Genomic DNA, 23,562 nt, shown 5'->3' with positions numbered 1-23,562 from the left:
TTCCACATCCATTACATCCATTACACCATTACATTACAACTGGATAAAATATTTTTTCTTTCAAAAAATTTCATTTTTCTTGACAAAATATGAACTATTCACAACTGAGCTTGCACCAACCGTTTCAACCACAGACTTCTAGACGTCTTCATAACGTGTCCATTCAAGGAGCAAACATTCTTAAAACCCAAGATTTCTTATTTGCATCGATGGTTCCATTAAGAATATTTAAAGAGTCCATGAACTGCCTTTGTTTTTATTATGTACTGTTCTCTGAGGCCCACTTATAATGTTATCAAGTTTTTTACATTAAAAAAACCATCATTTAGAAGTAATAAGCTATATTTTGTCCTGTTTTTAAACCACCCTCATCATAACGCTCTGTTTGAATAGGATTGTAAAAGTAAACGCCCACTGCTATGATTGGCCAATAGTTGTGTATGTTTGATATCATACATTCCTCATAGATGGACGCTGCTGTGATTTAGGTAAAAAATACATAAATAATTCAATACATATCAGATGTTCTGTAAGAAGAGACAATGCAATGGTTACCATGACAGTTTGTCAGATCCAATATTCGGCACAGCATCATCTTTTAGTTTCAATCTTTCTGAAAATCTGGCATCGAATTGTGCCTTGTTTGTAAACGAATGTGTGGTAAAATAAAGTGAACAAAGGACTGAGTTCTTACTGACGCAGTCTGGCTCATCCACTCTTTCCTAACTTTGGGATCAGAAGGAAGACAACGCAAACACTGTTTTCCACAACTTGGCACTGAACAGCATCTTGTCTTTAGAGCCATCTTTATCATTTGGTTTCAGCATAGACCTGCGCGTTCGCCTCTCTTGTAAACACTACATGAGCGAATTGGTGGGCGGTGCAAGCATTGATCTTCTTCTGCGGAGGCGGTGCTTAACCACACTATTACATCATAGAGTAGAACATTCCAAAAGCTGTGGTTTTGCCACGCTGCCTTTAATATAAGCAGTTTTTAGACTAACGACTGAGTTTTGAGTTCTGAAACTTACAGGATGTTACAATGACCTCTAATATGTCAAAAGATCAAGGGAATTTTGGTTTCTCAGTTCACAACCCCTTTAACATCCATAGAACCTTTCCCTTCCGCAAAAGGTTCTTTAGATTATTAATATGTTCTGCACACTAAGAAATAAATGGCTCTTCTAAGAAAGTTCTTCTATGGCATCGCTGTAAACCCCATCTATGTTTACACAAAGAACCTTTAACATCCACAGAACCTTTTCATTGCACAAAAGATTCTTTACAATGGACCAAAGTTATTACAGATTATTCAGTTGTTCTTCACAATAAGAAAAATTATTTTAGGAACGGTTCAATGAAAGGTTCTTTGGTGCACCCTTTTGGAACCTTTATTTTTCAGAGTATATCTGTTAGCACAGTTTTTCTGCAGAGTTCATAAAGCACTTGCTTATTAAACCAAAGATAATCCTGCTTAATTTATGAAAGACACGCATTTGCTCGTTTGATCATGGAGTGCTTCAAGGATTTATGCATCACACGCATACACAAGAACAAGGCTCGAACTAATCAGAATGCTATTTGCTAATTACTTTGTTTTATTCCTCCCAACTTTTAAATCAGTAATTAGCACAAATAATTATATGTTAGAAGTGTTGCACAATGTCATGGTAAAGTTTGTTCTGTTTGCTTTGTTTACTTTTCAGTTCCAGTAATTAAAGTAATATTTGAGTGCGGTTAGATGTACGCCAGTTGAAAGCTTTTCTTGTTAACACCTACAGAGTCTGTAAATAACAACAGCCGTCGAATAGCATTAAAGACTCTATAACAGGCAATGTTTGACATATCAAGTGCCTTTATAATTCTGTTAAAGTGTTTTTTAAGAGACATGCTGCATATTTTGAATGCTGTATATAAAAGCTGCCTTTATATTTTTAGAAAGGGAATCACATTAGCATAAGTTCATGGTAAGTGTTCTGTAATGAAGCTGTAGTGTTCTCTATACAACTTTTCAGATTCTTTTCCTGCCCTTTCAGACTTGATTTTCTAGAGGCGAAAGTGGAATTACAAAAACTAATTACACGCATCAGTAAAACAAGAAAACAAACAGCTGTTATTGTGCTTTATATATCTGAAACGTCAAACAAAAATAAATCAGTACATTTCATCATGGAATTATTAATTGCTTCATAATAAACCCAAATTGAGTAAACATGTATCGACAAACAATCTGGTTTGTCTGTTACATGTGGCTTCTATCACAGCGCTCATTAAACACTTTGTTAATTAGCAGCTGGAGACAGTGGCTGAGGTGTGCACCGTGTGATTTTTTTTCTTTTTCTGCCCTCTGTAGACTGTGACACCCAGGATATATTAGATAATTCCCAGCACAATTAACAAACATCCACCAACTTTTCTCGCAACCCTTGTCACAATCACACATATGCTGCCAGATGGAAGTGTTTTGACTAATTTTGCCAAAGTAAAATCTCACTATTTTGTGACATCCCTTTGTAATACGATTGTTGCATTTTCTTATTTAGCTCAGTTCTGTATTTGAACAATATTTGTTTCAAAAACCATGCTTTCTATCAGGATTTCTGCTGATAAATAATTTATATTAAGTAATTGTATTAATACACCACGTATTTCTGAATTTCAATCTTCATGCATGTCCTATGATATGTTTCCACTCCTTGCAATACCACATATTAATCAATAAATCAATTTTATTATGCATATAATACCAATAGCATGCGATTAGGAACCATTCTAGAATCTTTATTATTATTATTATTATTATTATTTATTAAATTGTTAAATTAATTAAAACAAAAAATAAAGTTTGAAAAAGTCTGCTTTAAATATACTCAGAAATTAACAAGCTGCAAACAAAAAAGCTTCTTTGCCTTCGTTTCCACAGATACAGCAGTGTGTTTCTCTCTAAAGCATCCGTGTAGAAACGTTTAATTTGAGGAGTTCCGCCATCTCGAGAGCAGTGGGATGTCAGAACATAGACATTTAATTGTTGAAGTACAAACATAAGTACAAATGATTTGTTGCCCAATTTTTGTAGTTTACATATATATCTAATTACAAAACATGGCTTTTTGTTAAATCATACTTGTTTCTGTCAGGGCGTTAAAGAGCGAGGCACACGCTCACACGGGAAGCAGCATGGACTGGAAAGGCCAACTCTCATGACAGCTGCATAGAAACGGAAAAAAACCCTCTTTATTGTAGGTTAGTAAGCTCGACAGTATAATTATACAATATTATTCTGCAATATATATGTACATTACACTTTTTTATCGCTTTGTATGCTGTTACGTTAGTTATATGTGGCGTACAGTACATCTTGTTCACTAACTGACTACTAAAGACAGTTTAAAATGTTCTAAACCTATTGACTATTAACTAATTATTGCTTTACAGAGTTAAATATGGGTGTGTTTATGTTGTAAATAAATAGATAGCGAATCGTCCTGCACTTACCTCTTGTTGTAAACACATAATTCATGCTTTCCTGTGCATTTTTTGTTTTTGTTTGTATTCTTCAGGAATATGGTAGATTCTAGTGGCCCACAGAAAGATTGGTACTCAATACTGGGTGCCTGTCCAACAGATGGCATACAAGAACTGAAACAGAAGTATCAGAAACTCATCCTCATGGTAGGTGTTCAGAAAACTGTTTTAAACTTTGACAATAAGAGCCAGTATTAATAATTGAGCAGCAAGTCAACATATTACAATGATTTCTAAAGGATCGTGTGACACTGAAGAGTAATGGAGCTGCGTAACTTCGGCATGTATTTCATTTTAATATATATCAAAATAGAAAAGAGTTAAGTTAAATTATAATAATATTTTACAATATTACTGTTTTACTCAGTTTTTTTTGGTCAAGTAAATGCAGCCTTGATGAGCATGAGAGACTTATTTCAAAAACATATAAACAATAAAACAATCAAAATATGATATGTACATTTTTCCCCCCTCATGGGTTACTTTAAACCCACTCCTGACCGTAATGTGGAGATTTGGTCCCATATATAACAGTCATGCAGACCAACAAAGAGTTTTCGAAACTTCTGAAATCACAAAATTAATTGCTGTTGTTAGTATTTTTGTTTTAATATATCGATGCTCATAGGTTTAAAAATCGTCTTGAAAAATGATAGGCTTTGGAATCAAAAAGAGTGTGAACCACTGCCATAAATGCTGTCTAATATGTTATTCAGTGCATGTCTACCAAGTTCATAGTGATAAAATTCATACCGAGATAAAGATTATGCAGATTATGCTTGATTCTCCCATTAAAGTTTCCTCCAAGGGCAAATTGTTCTTGCTAAATACGAGCTTTGAAAACATATGCACAATTAATCAATGGCATCAGTATTTCTCATTAATACACATTGCAGGTTGACTTATCCCAGTCAAGTTATACTTAAGCTGATTTGTTTAATCCCAAACCCATTTTAATTACAGCAATCACATAACACCAGTCGATCAATCAGGATGTGTGCCGTGCAATTTGTAGAAGCAGTTTGAAGAGTCCAGACCAGCGCCTTACGCAATATACAGCAGGAAAGTGATTGGTAATGAAATTGATGGTTTAAAACTTCAGATCCAAGTCAAATGAATCAGTGTTTCATGATAGAAATGATATGTGTTTCTTCATATTATAGCCAGACAGTTGAACAGGAGTCAGTTTACGGATCCAGAATCAACCACACCATTTGCATTACCAGTGTAACCCCAGGCTTAAACCAATCCATACTGCTGTAATACGGTTTGCAGTCGTTCAGTGTCCTGCGTTCATTCAGTCTACTGTCAGATCAGCCTGACAGTAGGTGGCAGTAGTGTGATGGTAGTAGCCTTTGTGCCCCCTGTCTCCTCTCCTCCCTCTACATTGAAGCAGAGAGCGGCTGCAGGCAGCATACTAGAGCCCAGCGGAGGATGTGGCAGTGCTCCCTTCGCAGCCTCTGAGAGATGATGATGTATTGTTAGAGTTGGCGAGTGCTCCAAATTGCCCAGCCCTTTATATTGTGCTCCTGCTCTCCAAGCTCCATTAGCCCCAGTAAATGAATATTTTACAATGCGTGCAAAGAGACAGCAATTAAAGCGTGTAACTCCAGAGGGGCAGGAGGACGGGCCGCTCCAACCGAGCACCAGCCTCTCGTTGTGTTATGCATTTATGACAAGTACCTGAGCCACGCAGACTGGAAGTTGTAGAGTAACACCATAGGAAATGTGTGATTAGTGTTTGTCACATCAGAATGCATCTTGAGAAAACTTTGGAAAACAGTATAGTAAGCATTAATGTTTACATCAAGCTAATGGTTTCAGAAATTTTGCTCCCTGAGATACACATAAAAAAAATTGGGTGTAGAAATAATTTTCTCTCAGAAATACTTTTAAATTAATTACAAGGAATTAGAAAGTAACGTTGAATTAAACATTACATTTTGACTGAAATACTTTTTTCTTGTAAAATGTACCCCAATAATAATTTTTTTAATTTACAACTTGGAAAAATATTTTTTTACAGTAGGTATGTGACATAAGCAGATATTTATTTTAAAAAGATCTGCCCGGTTTCTGACAGAATTATGTATAGCATGAAATATTTAATATATTTTAACATTACAGCTGTTCAAAAGTTTGGGGCCATTATGATTTTTTTTAAGAAATTAAAAGTATGCTTTTAATAAAGTATACTTTTTTCAGCATGGATGCTTTAATTTGATTAAAAGTGACAGTAAAGGCATTTCTAATATAAACATTTTTTCAAATAAATGTTGTACTTCGACAATTTTTTTTATTCATCATAGGATCTAGAAGAATAATATTAATCAGCACAACTGTTTTCATTTATAGTAATGAGAAATATTTATTGAGCGGCAAATCAGCATTTCTGAAGGATCATGTGACGCTGAAGACTGGAGTTATGATGCTGAAAATTCAGTGTTGTGATCACAGGAATAAATTACATTTAAAATACATTAAAATAGAAAACAATCATTTTAAGCTCTAATAATATTTTACAATATTACTGTTTTACTCTGATTTGATCAAATAAATGCAGCCTTGGTGAGCATAAGAGAATTCTTACTGACCCCAAACTTATGAACATATATTATCTATTAAATAGTCATTATGAAAAAGAATATTAATAAACCATGCCTAATACAACCAGGGACATTTTTAAGAAATTAAATAAGTCATTTTGGACAGGATTTTGTCTTATAAATATATATATATATATTACACACACACATTTTTCTTCATAAAAAATGTCATTTTTACATTCAGCCCAGCATTCCTTCATCTTTCCATCAGACACTAAATCAAACACTCAGTTACGACAGACCTGAAACCCAGTTCACAGGGATTGTCTATTTGACAAAAGACTACCCAGGGAGATGTTTGTGGAGCGGCGGTATGTGTTTGCCAGGGCTAAGCTGCACTTCACACCTGTGGTCCTGACTCCTCAAGCTTACCTACAAAGAGTAGAGGGAAGCAAAACCCTATCTCCGATTCCGCCACTGGGGAGAGAGTCTAATTCTCTGGCAGAATCTGGCGTCCTGCTGGAGGTAACTGAGACATTGTGCTGCCAAGCTTGCGCGACCATTCTCAGGGTTCAGGAACAGAGCTGTTTTTCTGTTTCTGGTCTGGCTGAGAATAGAAGTGGACTTTAGGAAAGGTGGTGTTTCAGATTTACCACTGAAATAAAAACAGCATTTCTGATATCTAAACATAAGGCTTTGGTTTCTTTAGAAATTTTTGCACATGCTGATTTAAAGTTTCACTTACAGATAAGGTTTTCACTTTAGCTATTTAGCTTTGGTCATTCTCTGATCCTCTGATCTGAAGCGTCCTAAACACAAATCGATTTAATCCTCTTAGCTGGTATCCTGTGCAGTTCCAAATCTTAATGTCCTTTTTTTACTCTGGTACGTTTAATTAAACTAGGATTTGAGTGAAAAAGGATGCTTTCTTGCATTTTACCAACTTGAAATCCTCCTTAGTACGTAATAGTGGTGTGTGAAAATGCTAGTACTGGACTGAACTCGCTCCCAAAAGCCTTCCATCTTTTGGATGGCCCCAATGAATGATTTACGACAATATATTTAAGGTTCTTTCAGTTAAAGCTCATCAGCCCCTCTTTTTCATATTCGAGGCGGCTGAGTGCTTGCCCTCTTTCACCCGCACTGTGATAACGCCAAGAAACGGTTAATGATTCTCTCAATCAGGAAGTTAATTTTTGGCTTGTTGCTGCATTTGCTTTTCTCATTGCATTCTGACCGCCCATTAACAAAGTGAAAACATCAACAAAAACACAGAGAAGGGGGGATGAACGGGAAACAACGGAGAACGGCGCCCTTAAATTTTAATTAGTTTTAAACGTAATTGCTTGAAATGATTAGTTGAATTCAGTCTTCCTGTTACTTAAAATTAAAAATTTAATCGCTGTGGACAGTAATTGGCTTGCCCCGGATTGTCGGTTATTGTAGCCCAGTGTCACCCCATGCATCATTACCCGACTTTGGCGGCGATGCAGCTTCTGAACTATAGCGACCATACAAAAACACACACATGCAATGCTCTGCTCGCCTGTGCCAGAGCATAATCAGAGTTTGGTTGAATGCCTGCTCGAAAGGATCTAAGTTGTTTTCCGTTTGCCCCTCTCAACCTTGCTCTTCTCCAGTGGGCGAATGAAGAGCCCCGCGGCTCGGCTGACCCTCGACCCCCACTAATCGATAGCCACAGCCTGCGCTCTGTAGATTCCTCAAGGAGAAGAATAACTCTATACTGTAAGAATCCATCCAGGCTGGAAGGGACTGTCAAAATAACCCCTAAAGCTCACTTTTGGGGGCTGCATTAGACTTCTGGGTAAGAAAAAAAATATATATTTTAGTGAAGCTGTGATGTTACGGTATGAGCTGTCATATTTTAGGATGCAAAGTGGAGATCGCATTAGTGTTTTTGGCTGGAGGAAGGAGGCACCCTTTGCCCTTCTAACATCCACTCTGTCTAGCCTCGTCATTGAGAAGACACATCTGTCCTAACTGATATATATTTTGCCTTTTTTGCACCATTGTCCGTATTAGTATCCATGCTCTGCCTTCACTGCTAAATTGTCCAAAAGCAAGGCTAGTCCATCAGCAAATTGCCCATGAACTTCCGTCAACTGTCGTTTTGTTTACATTCTTCTAGTCTATCTTTTGTATCTCCAGTCAAATTGTCAGTTTCAGTTGTGATTTAATAAAACGTAAATGTCCATGTGTAATAGTTTCAGTAAAGCATGATTGTCCTCAATCTCATTGCTCAATTTTGATTGGTAGTTTCACCCGGACAAGCAGAGGCTGGGCGTATCAGAAGGTGAAGCGGAGCAGCACCTGCAGAGATTCATTGATGTTGACCAAGCTTGGAAGATCTTGAGTAATGAGGAGAGCAGGAAGGAGTACAACCTTCAGCTACGGGGTACGTTCCCACCAGTCTGTTCTCTCATGGGCTCTCAAGTATTGAAACCATACTTGACTGAAGAGATTTGGAGGAATTAGTTGTTTAGATGGGCTATGTTTTATTGAATTTCATAAAAGCTCAGTAAATGCTTTTGCTAAGCGACCATGCTTGCGTTTTTATTTATTTATTTATTTTGACTATTGAATAATAAAATGGGCAATAAAAATAAAATGGGCAAATGGGATTGCTAATTAATCTCATAGTAACCTCCCATAATACTTTTGTTTGCTCCCCATTTTGATTTCATCCACTCTTGAAAGAGTACTAGACAATTTTTGAAGAATTATGTTTAGATGTAACCGGCTTCAATTTTGCGAATGCACAGCAAATTAATGTAAAAATGTATCATTCATTTTTGTTCGTCAGTGTTGATACAACTCTATTCAGAGCATAAACAAGATTTGTCACTAGCCCTTTGGGGCAGACAACTAAAATTGTCTGAAATATTTAAAATACCAAAGGAAGGAATGAAAACAGAGCTGTTGTCTTTGGTCTGGACAGATGCTTCCTTACAGAAGAGGATAGTGAGAATTGTGGGTAGCAGAGAAGGAGGGCAATAAAGAGAGATCGCGAGAGAATGTAGGTCAGGTCTGTCACACATGGCCGATTCTTACATGAAGTGATAGTCTGCTTCTCTCCTCTCTCGCCTAAGGAAAAAGCTCCCCCTAGCCCTCCATTAGGACCTTCAATAAGTGTACATCCAGGGTCCTGTGCACCATTAACTGGGGAGCTGTGGCATCGCCTTTGGGGGGGAAACACTTTGCGCAGCTACTTGCTAACATAGATCGCCACAGCCACAGAATTGACATTGAAATTGTCCAGAATTGTCCACAGAAAAGCCAGACCTCGCCTGGGCTGCACGTGCAGGAGTGATGGAGTTGACCTCTTCAATTAGATGCAGTGACTTTATTTCCCACATCAGACATGCTTTGTTTTGATTTCATATGCAAGTGTTAAATAAAGCTTTGCCTTTTATTGTAGAAATATTTGAAAATGAATTGAAAAAAAGAAAGAAAACTATACATTTTTTTAGATAGGATATTATAATAACTATTATATATCACATATATTTTGGCTTACAAGTAAGGTAAAGCAGGGGTCTGAAAATATACCAGTCCTCAAGGAGCTTGCAAGTTCGTATACTAGTGCTGTCAAACTATTAATCGCATCCAAAATAAAAGCTTTTGTTTACATAATATATGTGTGTTCTGTGTATGTTTATTATGTATATATAAGCATACACACGTGCATGTATACATTTAAGAAAAATAAATGTTAGGTTTATACATTTAAAATATTTCTAAATATCAATTATATGAATATAAATATATACATGGAAATGCAAGGAAATAATAAGAGAGCAATTTTTTTGTGGTCTCTTTTTTTCACACAAAATAAAAAAAAAATTATATTCTGTAAGTTTAAAAAGTAGGGGATGCATGATATCTAACCACACCATATTGATTCTTGGCAGATATTACTGTTTTTTTTTTTTTTTTTTTTTTTTTTTTTTTTTTATTACTGATTTTTTTTTTTTTTTTTTTTGATCGTTATCCACCAATTTGGATTTATTGACTGATATTGGATATTTAATTTAATGCTCTTTTCCTTTATTTTTACATTTAAATGACCTTTGCTTCCAATGCTCATAAATTTAAAACAGAAAAAATGTCAAAATGGTTGCCGCTGATAGCCTAGTGGGCAAGTGTGCCGACATATAACGGCTTTGCGTTACAGACGTCCTGAGTTCGAATCCCGGCTTGAAGGCGTTTCCCTTTCCCACCTCCTCTCTTTTTTATTTTTATTAATTTTTTTATTTTATCAGGCATTGTAGTATAGAATTTTAACAGTGACAGTGGTCTTCACTTATAACATGACAATAATTATTGATACATATAAATATTGGTGCATCGTTAGAAGAAAAGAGTCTGCGCAGATCATTTAACAAACTCTGTTTATATTTTAGTCTAAGGGGATATTAAAATTAATCTTGGCTCTCTACTCAAGTCTATGTGGTCTGCTTTAATTAAGTTTGGGATTGATTCTGGCCAGCTCAAAGGATACACTAATCCCCATCCAACTTAAGTAGCCTGCCCTGCAGTCATTGACTAGACATTGAAATGTGTGTCAATATTGAACAGACATGGTTTGCTGTCAAACACTTTGGCCTCTATTTAAAAGGCCACGTCTGATTGGCTTAACCTTTTGCCGTTACAAAATATATATAGTATTTATAAATATTCATGCACCCTTCTTATCAGAAATGTATTCAGTCATTAATATTCATGAGTCTTATTCCTAAAATATGAGAAGATAGCATTTTACTTGTGTTTACTGTCATAGGAGAAGTCTTTATGCCTCTAATCAGTTTATGCATCTCTGATTTAATGACTGAGCAGAAATGCATCAAGGGATAGTCATGCATTCGTTACTGGAGGTTATTCTGGGGGTACTCTTTGAATAGTGTGAGGTAATTAATTGAGTTGTTGGGTTGCATAACTGAAATCTTCCATTCAGTTCCTACTTGGCATTTTAAATTTAAATTTTGCTTTATTTTATATCCAAATGAGATTTTTTGAGGTACATGGAGACATCAGACTACTAATTTCAAAAACGGAGCTCATTTCTTTGTCTCATCAAGTTCTTTTTTGTACCTGTAGGGAATGAATGATGTAAATTAGTTGCAAGAACTGAAATGGCACCTACTTAGGACATTCCTTTAAACTAATTAAAAGAAAGCATGATAAAACGCTGCTCTCAAACCTGTTAATTGCCAGTATCTCAGACAGGCTGCCAGAAAGGGATAAGAACCATTAAGTGGAAGTGTCGCATCTTAGATTCCTCAATTCATTATGAAGCGACGTGATCTAATTTCATTCTCGGCCTCTTGACAATTAATTGTCATATTGCACTTTTTCACACACAGTTTTAGTTTTAAATTCACTTATTAGCCGCCCTTAAAGTAGTGCCTTTTGAGATGCCCAGCATTCCCTGCTTGAATATTCAATGAATATTTTAAGACAATTCATTTGTGTGTATTCATAGCAGCAGTAGGAGAAAGACACTCTAAATGACCTCAGATGACTTCGCAGCTTCCCTTTTTCTAAATGTCTTATAAGTGGAACAGCGGCCCACCAATCCTCTGTGATTATTGCTTAAATATTTCAACATACAAGGATTGCTCTGGAAACTTTTTACAGATGCTTTGAATCTTCCAGACACTCTTTCTCTCCTGCAGGTGGTAACTACCAATCCCAAGTGGTAAATAAAATGTAGCTTTCAGAGTACATTGAAATATAGACCCTAGTCAGGTTAGATGCCTTATTGAATTTAATATATTGTATTAAAGGTCCTAGATCATGTAATTTTCACAACGCACAACTTTTTAACAATTGTTTTATGGAGTTTTTGTCAACTGAAAGTTTCTTTTTTCTTTTCAGCTGATGAATCGGTATGTTGTTAAGGGCATAGTTCACCCAAAAATGAAAATTCTGTCATTATTTGCTCACTGTTCCAAACCCGTAAGATCTTCAGAACACAAATTAAGATATTTTCTATGAAATCCGAGAGCTCTCTGACCCTCAAAAGACAGCAAGGATACTACCAAGGTCAAGGCCCAGAAAGGTAGTAAGGACATTGTTAAAATAGTCCATGTGATATCAGTGGTTCAACCGTAATTTTATGAAGCTACGAGAATACTTTTGTGCCTTGAATGTGGTAGTTGCATTGCGGTCTATGCAGGGTCAGGAAGCTCTCAGATTTCATCAAAAATATCTCAATTGTGTTCTGAAGATGAACAAAGGTCTTATGGGTTTGGAACGACATGAGGGTGAGTAATTAATGACAGAATTTTCATTTTTGGGTGAACTATCCCTTTTAAAAAAAGAGCTGTACATCCATTGAATGCACAGTATGATTTGGAGAAAAAAATCATTTACGTTTCTGTCAAAAATGTAGGTCTATTTATTTAATATTATTAGTGGTGTATTAGCCATAATGTATTGCATTCCCATATGCTATGCTAAAATGTGGTGTTAAAATTACTTCTTAAGAGGTCCTTTAGGAAATACTGGTTTGTTCATGATAGACAAATAGCATATTCTTTCATTGCTTGATTCATACTGGACTCAGACATCAATTTGACTGCATCTTCATATTATATTTCTCTCTGCAGCAAATGAACTGAAACAGAGCTGGCCAGTGGACGCTCGTATAACCCTCGATGACATGAACTGGGATTGTGGTTGGTGCTCTGTTCTTAAGCGGTTTACTGGTTAATTTTCAGTCTGGGTTATACTTACAAAGCATCTCTTCTGTTTCAGGCACTGAGTGTTATACGTACAGCTGCCGCTGTGGAGGAGAATTCATCTTAGAGAAGGATGACTTACAAGAAATGGAAACGGTTGTGTGCTGCGATTCCTGTTCGCTCAGCATTGAAGTTAAGAAGGTTACATGACACTTTTGGATATGTTCAGCAAGATTCTCTTATTGGACTATTATTTAGCTATTTTAAAATGGGACATATTCTATGGACACACGGTTGATTTTAACAGGAAGTCAACCCCATTCATAACTCAGCAATGTGTGGCAGCAGTGAGAAATTATTTATTTATTAAATATTTATTCATGAATTCAAAAGACATTTCTTTCTTAATGATCTTTTTTAATGGTCTCCACATACACATACACTCAAAATGCTGGGTTAAAAACAACACCGTGGTTGGGTTAAACATTTAACCCAACTGTTGGATGAAAACAACCCAGCATGTGTTCTGTACAATATTTACCCAGCACTGGGTTGTATTTAACCCAGCTTTTTTTGGAGTGTAGATGTTCAAATCAACTACACTGTAAAAACCTTCCCATTATCCATTTCTTTTCTTGTGCTAGGGCACAATATTTTCACTCACATGTACCTTACAGCAAGTGCATCACCAAATAACCAGAACTGGTTTCCAGAATTGGGTCACACTAGACTCTCACCGTCTCAGAAAGCCCTTTGGTTGTTTCCTCTGAGCTAGACGTGCTCTTTTACAGACCAGACACTTACCAAAAGGAAAAAAAAAAACTTTGTTTGCTCCCCAGCCCCCTCCTTTCACTCCCCTGTGATTGCGAGGACCAGGCGGCTCAGTAACCTCTTAGCTCTTGTCAACTTTGTTTGCATGTAAATAAATGCACTTTTTTTCCTCCTCTGACAATGAAGTCACAAACTGCCTCCACACATCACTGGTTGAAAAAAGCCCTCCAGTTAATGATGAGCTTTTCTTTGCCTTATTGTTCTCCGGTCCACTCAATTTTGGGGGGATCCGCAAGGTTGCGGCATTGGAATAGGGTCATGGCTTTATTAAACTTCAAACAGTCATTAGACTGTTTGCTAAAATCTGTCGTCCCACAGTAGAAACAGCTTGATCGGGGCAAAACCACGCTTTTCATCAATGTCCTGAGGCCTGAACCGAGGCTAGACCTGCCAGTGGACCGGCAATGGACCGAACTGTAATCGACTGTGACATCAATTACGGATAATCTCATCACTTTTGGAGAGTGGGCTTGTCAAAGCTCTAATTAAGTCCTCGGTCCCCCCTATATGTGCAGACAGGATCAACAACACATTATAGTGCAATGATAGACATCATTCTATTTTTGAGGGGATCTAACTTTTAACCTAGCATGCACATGTGGGTCTGGCCAGGCAGTAAAGCTGCTGTGTTCATTTGAATGATTGTCCCTTTACGCCTGTGTATATGACTGTAGATGATGCAAAACAAATTCTAATAATTCATAATAATTTGCATGGTAATGATGTTTTATTTAAATATTTTTTTTTCACTTCAGTAAACTTTTTATATATAATTTCGGTCAACTATTTCAGCGTTTCATAAAAATAGATCAGATTTTTTGTGTATATTTAGTTTTGGGTTAAGCAATGAGAAAACTATGGCCCGGTTTCACAAACGGTGCTTAGCTTAAGCCAAGACTAGGCCTTCATTAAATGAAGATATTCAAGCAACTTTTACAAAAATTCCTTAGAAGAAAACATTACAGGTGTGCATCTTGACACAGAACAATGACACAGACATATTTTAAGCAGAGGTGGAAAGTAACGAATTACATTTAACGTTACTCGCGTTACTGTAATTGAATTGCTTTTTTGTGTACTTCTACTTTTTAAAGTAATTTTTCAAATCTGTAATTTTACTTTTACTTAAATACATTTTGTTTGAAGTACTTTACTTCGCTACATTTTAAAACGTAAAAAAAAAGAAAAATCGCTCCCTGGAAACTACTGCAGTGAATAATGGGCAGGATAACAAATATCAATAATATGCGATAATATCGTAATTGTTGTTTTAACGATGTGCGATTTGACATTATCAGTATTTAGCCAAAAACCAAACAACACGCTCCTACAGAGTGCCGTGAAGATTAGACTAGTGTGCGCGCGCATTTAGAGTGTTCTTTCGTGATTCAGTCTGTTAAAATGCATTTAAAATGATAAAAAATTGAAGATATAGGGGCAGAAAATGTATATTTATATAATTTCATATAATAAATCAATATCACACGAAGATTGTCGTTTTTCTCCAAAAATCAGCATGATTACATATAGATTTTTTTTTTTTTTTTAACAACAGTTCAATAAACAAGAAGTTAATTAAGAGACTTGCCTTTTAGACACTGTATTGCCTGTTTTTGCTCTATTTCGACAACAAAATGAATCCCAAACACAGCCACTGCACTGTTCTGAGTCTCTGAGCAGCATGAGGGTGTTTCGTTCCTGAATGAATCAACTGTTTAAATGATTCGGTTCAGTCGCAATGACTCACTTATTAACAGTGACTTGGGGACACCTACTGGCGGTTTTAATTTCACATTTAAAGTATATATTTTTTTTTTTTTTTTATATATATATATATATATATATATATATATATATATATATATATATATACATATATATATATATATATATACATATATATATATATACATATATATATATATATATATATATATATATATATATATATATATATATATATATATATATATATATATACACACATATCTTTTTTTTTTTAATGAGTATTCAACATTTTATGTCTTTTTGTATATCAAACATTATTTCTGCATTTGTTACTGCAGGTTAAATGCATTCATGTCCTGCATTAAACAGTGTGTAAATGCATCTAAATGCCACTTCAGATGAAGCTTCTGTGTTTCCTCTGCATTGCAAAGATGAATTTTGTTGATATTGATTTAATTTGCCTAGTAACAGCCCAAATGTCTTATTATTCCAAATAACTGATTCATTTAATTAAAAACAACTAGTTTGAGATTTATAGGCCTATCCCAGGGGTGTCAAACTCAGTTCCTGGAGAGCTGCAGACCTGCAGAGTTTAGTTTCAACCCTGCTCCAACACACATACCATGTAGTTTTCAAATAAGCCTAAATGATTAGATTAGTATAGATATAACCCTAATTAAACACAGCTGATCCAGCTGATATCTATACTGTGTAGGGCTGTGGCCCTCCAGGAGCTGAGTATGACACCCTTGGTCTATCCCATTTTTGCGTCCCTCCCACTGTTAAAAGGTAACTAAGTCATTTTTACTCTGAGTAAATTTTAAATGAGCTACTTTTTACTTTTACTTGAGTAGATTTTTAGACTGGTACTTTTACTTGTACTTAAGTAAAATGTCATTAAGGTAATGGTACTTTTACTTGAGTAAAATATCTTTGTACTCTTTCCACCTCTGATTTTAAGATAAGTCAGAACAAGATATTTTAAATTGAGACAGCTCAAACATGCATTTTAGTCTGGGACTAGCTTAAGCCTTGTTGTCAAACCAGGTTTTTTTTTTATTTTTAAAATAATCTTTGCAATGTATATTCTACTGGCTAATGCAATGTTTTCTACCAAATTTTTTAACAATATTTCAAATATTAATTAAAATTAATGGCCATTACCTCATCAGGACAGTGGGTCCAATATGATTTTTGTGATTTTTGTGGGGGAAATTACATCATCATAAACTATTTAAGTGGAACCTTGGGTCTCTCTTTTTTGGTGACTCTTCTCCCGTTATTGTCCCCATTGACGTCTGTGTGAACGGTCACCTGAAACCTTTGTCAAAGTAAGCAAGACTTTCGTTTTTTTTAATGAACTTTAATCACCTTTTTGCCCTCATGGTTTCACATTAAATGCAGACGCAATCTCAGTTGCACAGATGAGGAAACCTCCCTCCATCTTTTCAGTTCCTATTTCAGTTCAAACCTAATGGCTTCCCTGTTTTGGACAAGGCTGCGTCTACATGCCTTTCAGATCAAAAGTGTCCAGCCAAATTTTCAGAGGGACCAGCAAGAGTTACCTTTTTAGAGAACATTAGATGAAAATATCTGAAAAGGTCCATTAGTCTTTTAAATGTTCAGAATTCTAATTTATTGAAATGTGTCAATAATAGTACATTTGTATTGTAGATCTGCACTTTCACAGGCTTTTATGTTCCTATTGGTACAATGATTGATAAGTAAGTCTGCCCCAAACACATGCTATTGATTTACGCGGAAATTAACACGTTTGTCCACCCAAACAAATTAGAGCAATGTTTTGAAATTGCAACAGTGTCTAGACCCTTCAGAATTAGATTTATGTTTAAAAATGTCACTCTTCACCTTAAAGGTTGTATCATTTTGCCTCTATTTTTGGTGGATGAGCTCTACTAAAGATGTTTACAGGAAGCTGACGGCTCTATGCTTGTGTTGTGGTTGTCTGGTTTGTTTATGACTGGGAGTCTTTCAGAGAGTCAGAGGTTTACTGCCTATCCCATCATCCTATCCATTCAATTGGCAATAATGCTAACAGCCCTCATGCAATGCTAGACCTCTGTGGTTTTGTGTGTATGTGTGTGTGAGAATGAGAGAGGAAGAGAAACCGACTAAGTGGGATACAGTTCTATTAAGCCAAAATGTAACCTCTCAAAATAACTATGAAACATATTGAAACATTATAGGCATGTTTTATTTCAGATTCCTTTTTTTTTTTTTTTGCTGTAATGTGTAGACCTAAGCTATGTGCTTGAAATATGAATTGTTGTTTGAATCATGACTGTTTTCTTTTAAAGGCTACTTACACATTTATTGTGAAAGCAGTTGCCAAGGGGAGTCACAATGCCACAGTGTCCCCGATGTGCTCATAGACTGAACAAGTGACAGCACTGGTGCACCCATGAAGCCACCAGGCCCTCAGGTGCCCCACCCCGCCGTCACAAGCCCGAACATGTCAGGACCTGGTTTTAAAAATAACTCCTGCTTGTTAATCAAGTAAACTCGCCCCCAACCACTATGCCAAAAACATGCACTGTCCTCCCTTGCTGATAATTATGTCAACCTGCTCATCACACACCTTAATTTACCTGTTTTTTTTTTTATATTAGCATATCATACAGGTTGGCAGACAGATGATTTCTGTGTTTAGCCAGATTGACATTGAAAGGTGCAGCAGTAATGTCTCAAAGCAGGTGGACTTGCTAATAAACGACTGCAAGTTGAATTTGAAACGCAACAAGGAACTGTTTGGCCACACACAGCTTGCTTGGAGATGCAACTTCATTGTTTGCCAATCTCTTAATTGGTTATTGGCCTTATAGCTCCATTGAGGGAAACCCACTAATTTGGAGTGAGAGGCAGTGGGTGGTAATTGCAGTCATTGTAGCCATAATTCATTTTGAGGTGTCCAACGCACCTGAGCTGTCCGTTTTGTTCCCTGCCCTTCTCTTTTAGGAAGTGAGCATCGGCCTACAACTTCCGGGTCCTAAAAACCCATCATGTGGTATTGATTCCAAGTGAAATGGGAATGCCTGCATATTTTAGGCCATGGTTGGGATAATGAGCTTGGCCCTTTATTCCCATCGCCTGTCGCTCCTGGTGATGGAATTAGCTTGAAGCAAGCAGAGCGGAAATCACTCTCAGCTTTATGAATGACATCCCAGAGGTGGGAACGGATTAGTCTTCTCCCTCTCTCCCTCAGTCTGTGTGTCTGTCTCTCTCTCATTGCCTCCACACCACCAGGTGGCTTTTTTTCCGGGCACAAAGGTGTTTCGCTTAATCCCATTATGCTAGTGCTAAATCTCACCAACATCAAAATTACCCCCACCACCACTAACCTTCATATCTCTTTGCTTCTCCCACCCTCAGTTCGCTTTCCGTCCGCTCCCTTTCTGAGTAACTGGAAAGGTGACTTCACCTGAATGGAGGAAGAGATCTGCAGGCAGCTGCTATTTTAGCAGTCCTCGTTACCGTTGCTGACTCACAGCAATTGCCAATCCTGATCCAATTTCGCCATGCTGGTGGCCCCTTATTCCCTTGTCCAATAATGTGTCTGCTGGAAAAAATCCCACTGCTCCAAATCAAGTCTAATCCTAGCTGGAGACCTCATGTCAATCTTGTTCTCCAAAAGGGGAAAAAAAAAACAAGACAAATCCATACATCTGGTCCCGCCCCAGATCTCTCTTTCTCTCCTTTTCTTTGGCCTCTAGGGATGGCTTTTAAGTCCCCCATCTTCTCCAAAGAATAGAGAAGGGATCACGCAACATGACCTACCAGAACCTTGATATCACAATATTGCCACCCTTGGGCATTGGGACATAGGTGCGGATTAAGACTTTGCATAATAAGATTACACGCTGACTGAATGATATCAAGGGACGATCCATATGTGGCAAGCTGGCTCTCTGTCGCCGGCTCATTGGCGGGTGGTACAGCTTGTGGAGAGAGGTGCCTGGGAGAGCCGCTGGGAATCAAATGGGATTCAGATTGTAAATGAGTTGGCCATTTGCAGTCATAGCTATCAGCGCCCGGATCTCTCCTAGTTCCACATTTAAATGTGAGAGGTTAGATCAGCTGTCCTATGTGTGATTACCACAATGACCCGCAATGATGCCCAAGTCTACTGGGACTTTCTACACTGATTTGTATCTTCTGATCGCAGATGTTTGACAAAGACCACTTGCTGGGCGAGTCTTCCCATTCTCAGTGAGCAGTCAAAGCAAGTGAGATGTTCTGATTCTGTGACTTGCTTATGTCTGTAAAATACACTTCTTAACTTCTTACTTTTGACTTCTTATTCCTTATTGAAGAAAAGTCCAAATTGGTCAAGAAAGCTGGAAGAATCTTCTTTTGTCCACAGAATACCGTGGATGCCATAGTTCAACAGTGACGGCCCCTGCTGAGAAACCCCTCTATCCCAGGAGCTGCTTTTCTCTCAAGAATCTCACCATTCATGGCTCCCCATTCCCGCATCTTCAAAGCAGCATTCCGAGAAAATCCCTCACATAAAAACATACCTCTCCTCATTAGCTGATGATCCAGGGGTGTCGAGCAGTAGTTCCTGTCCCACTGTGTGCTGTGGGAAATGGATGTGTCTGTCGGCTGGATGAGATCAATAAGCACAAGGTCACAACATTGACCCGCTGCTCTTCTAAATGACTCGATGAGTCCTTGTCCGCTGTGCTGGGCAGTCAGGCACTGTGGGGAACTTAGAGAAACTGGAAATACTTCAATCCAGGGGGTCCCAAACAGAAAAAAAACACACCTGCTAGTATTAAACAATACTTTCCACACAATGTAGCAAATACAGACCACACTATGAATGAGGCCAACTGCGTGGTCCGGTTGTGTCAAAATGCTGGACAAAAGGAAAACTATAGAATGAAGTTAACTAAATGCCAACAGAGGTCCAATGTAGTTTAAATAGGCTAAATCTAAAACACCATCTAGAGTCCAGAGTTACTTTCATATTGGTCATTGATAGGAATACATGATATATTGGTTATCAGTAGAGATACAAATATTTCAAATGTCATACAAATATCATGTTCCTTGTTTTTACATTTACTTCTGTCATAAGTCTAGTTATTCTTTAAATATAATCATTTAATAATTTGCTAATGCAAATCTCAAAATTAAAATCCATTTTTCATACTGTACATTTTCATAATGTTGTGATGCCTAAATTTACTTATAGCATTTAAAGCAATGCTTTTTAGTTTTTTTTTTTTGTTTTTTTCAACATAATATAGATGTTGGCTGTTTATACATTATTGACCATAATATGATAATACTTATTAGCATAAGCCAGAATTTAAAATTTTTAAATTTAAAATGGATGCATCCTCAGTCATTAGTCAACTGTAAGAACCATTCCACCATTGGACCAATCTTCTCGCACTGTTGAATTTTGTCATTTTGTTCCAATATGGTCCCAGTAGTAGAATTTCTATATATTATTGCATTGCAGTCATTTTGCATTCAATATTCGTCCTTCAAAACATTGCCTCCTTAGGCTGCTTAATAAAAACTTATCCGTTATCAGTGTTAATAACAGCACCCCCAGTCATAATTGTAGCATATGATCACAGAACATGTGACACCTGCCTGTCCAGTATCAAAGCTGCCTACCACTTATGCAAATACAGCAAGATATTTCTGTAGATCAATCTATGAGGCCCCACCAGTCAGACTTCCCAGGAGGTTTGTGTGACTGATAGCAATCACTGCCACACAAGCATATGACATTACAGACTCAAATTAGCAAAGCGCAAGAGAGAGAAAGGGGATTAGAGCGATCCACAGTCCCACCGGCCCAACTTACAAATTAGATATGATAATCAAACAACTCGATCACAATTGGATTTGATGACAGGGGTTTAGCGAAATTTAACTTGTTACCCATGGTTGCACACTTTAATTTGGATTTTTTTTTTTATTGATGCTGGTGATTACGGCTTCTTTGTTTGTCTTTTTGTATTACTAAATTCAAGTTGAAAGCGCTAACAATGTCTTCTGGCTGCTTGACTTTAGAAGCGGAAACGCTTTTGCATTACTGTATCCATATTTTTAACCATCGATTCTGTCATTTTTATGCATATCAGCATTTTTTACCAAGTATTGTTGATTCTCTTGCAAAAAATGTCTCTTGTGGTGAAACCACATATTTAAAAAGTTGACTTTTTCAGTAACTACTGTCAGTTTGGTTAGTTCAGACTAATTAAAATTTTTATCTTTCTTGAGTTTGTGTTTCTTATTGAATTGTTCATTAAAAGGTCCAATTATGAATTACTTCATGAATGAGACTACACTAGTTGGGCTGTTTGTTATTTAGAAACATTGACAATAGTGAAAGATTGGTCTTGGGATTTTATGAATTGATATGGAGAGCATTAAGATTTTTACTCAGCCCTAATTCTAAAGACATTTGATCATTTTTGGAATATGAAATGTTAGTGGAAACAAAAGCAATCTTTTGTCTTCCTAATTTGTCTTTCTAGTTTTTATTTCTCAATCCTCAGGCCTGTAAGTTAACCCCATTCAACAAGTACTAGAGCTTTCCAATTGCATAAAAACAGCTGGCATTCAAATTGGATTCCCGGTCTAATTTCCTCTAAGGTAACACTCATGTCTGTCCCATTTGTCAGCAGGTGAGAACCAGAGCTGAAGGCGAATGCTCTGGTGGCTGCCTGCACAAACAGCCTAATTCAATAAGATGATGTCAGTGTCAGCCAATGCTTATCTACTGAATTCACACAAGGTGTCTGGGAGTTTGAACAGTGCTGGTCTGAGCAAGGTGGGAAGCTGACACCTGCCTTTCCAATCCCTTAAGACAACAGTAAGTACCTCACCTGCTGTAGTTGAATCGCATCCTAAATAAATAACCTGATTTTATTAGCATCAATTCTATGAATAGCTATAGTAAAATTAATCCGTCAAACTGTCCTTGCACTGATTCTTGAGTTGTAAAACCAACAGATTGCAGGATTCATGACTCGCAACTTCTCACCTCCTTTTTGTCAAAGCATTCTGGAGTTTATTCCCAGTTAAGAGCAATGAGAGAGAGTTGAGCGAAAGCCCCTCGTCAAAAGAAAAGGCCCGAAACAATTGTTTTGATGACTGATCTGTGGCCCAGACTGTCATCATTACCCCCCTTGAGAGGGACTCCCACCCCCTAAAACAATCCACTCTGGGCTAATGGCTCCTACGCATTTCATTTGTAAGACACTATAGAAACTCTGCTACAATAGGCTCCATCTTGAGAGTGCCCATCTGGGTGCCTCTTAGATCCTTTGAACAGCACGGAGGGTCGCTGACCTAGAAAGCCATCAATAAAAGACAATTCTTGGGAGGACAAATTGAAGAGCGGTGGAATCTCTCGTCTTTGCCTTACTCAGCTTTGAGTTTATGGGTGAGGCTGATGATATTTGGCCACTTTACTGTTAGTTACTCAACTTTACTGTCATTCTTTGGCCGTCAGGGGGTTAAGTTGTTTCTGAGGTGAATTGTACTTGGCAGGAGATTTGGAACAGGCTGTCACCTTAAGAATGCTGAAGTGAAATGTAATCATTTAAAGGGATAGTTCACCCAAAAATGAAAATTCTGTCAGTAATTAGTCACCGTCATGTCGTTTCAAACCCGTAAGGCCATCGTTCATCTTCAGAACGCAAATTAAGATATTTTTTATCAAATCTTTCTGACCCTGCATAGACAGCAACGCAACTACACACGTGTCGATGTAGACTCGTGAACTCGCATCAAAGACTGACACGGAAGAGAAGAAATTATATTTTTGTAGCTTCTTACGGTTGAACCACTGAACCTCTTCATGTCACATGGACTATTTTAAAGGTGGGGTAAGCGATTTCTGGAAGCCAGCGTTGATATTTGAAATCACCAAAACAAACACGCCCCTACCCCAAAAGGGTCTCGCCCTTATTTTGATAGCTCCGCTCCACACATACGTAATCTACGCAACCCAAGCAATGAAGCAAAGCGATGTGTTTAAAGAGAATAGAAAATAATATAAAAAACATCGGTCCTGTCTGTTGTTTATTCATTTAAGCGGTGACGTTCTACAATGTTGTCCGTTGACGCTGTACGTAATCATGTCACTGGAATTCGAGTGATCACTGTCCCAATGTGCAGTGAGTCAGGGAACTTACCAGTGACTGAATTCGTGTACACGATCAACTGATTCACGAGCT

At 37.2% G+C, this 23,562-nt stretch overlaps 1 protein-coding gene across 4 annotated transcripts in view; it reads left to right on the top strand.

Annotated features, from left to right (window-relative positions):
• Positions 1–3,159: 3,159 nt before the first annotated feature.
• dnajc24 (DnaJ (Hsp40) homolog, subfamily C, member 24) overlaps positions 3,160–23,562 on the top strand; it is a 71,773-nt gene continuing 51,370 nt past the window's right edge. For 2 of the 4 annotated variants that reach the window (XR_013784099.1, XR_013784100.1), the window contains exons 1-6: positions 3,164–3,243; positions 3,561–3,672; positions 8,349–8,487; positions 12,704–12,772; positions 12,852–12,967; positions 22,006–22,193. Coding sequence is in view for 2 of the 4 variants with exons in the window: in XM_079414567.1 (XP_079270693.1) it covers positions 3,565–3,672; positions 8,349–8,487; positions 12,704–12,772; positions 12,852–12,985 (450 nt within the window). In the remaining 2 variants the exon portion in view is untranslated. Of the gene's footprint in view, positions 3,244–3,560; positions 3,673–8,348; positions 8,488–12,703; positions 12,773–12,851; positions 15,093–22,005; positions 22,194–23,562 lie in introns of those variants that run through there. The other 2 variants (XM_079414567.1, XM_079414566.1) reach the window with 2 other exon arrangements.

The sequence above is a fragment of the Barbus barbus genome, assembly GCF_936440315.1.
Source record: "Barbus barbus genome assembly, chromosome: 50".
Classification (NCBI taxonomy): domain Eukaryota; kingdom Metazoa; phylum Chordata; class Actinopteri; order Cypriniformes; family Cyprinidae; genus Barbus; species Barbus barbus.
The sequence above is the reverse complement of the archived record's forward strand: the minus strand, read 5'-3'. Positions and strand labels throughout refer to the sequence as shown.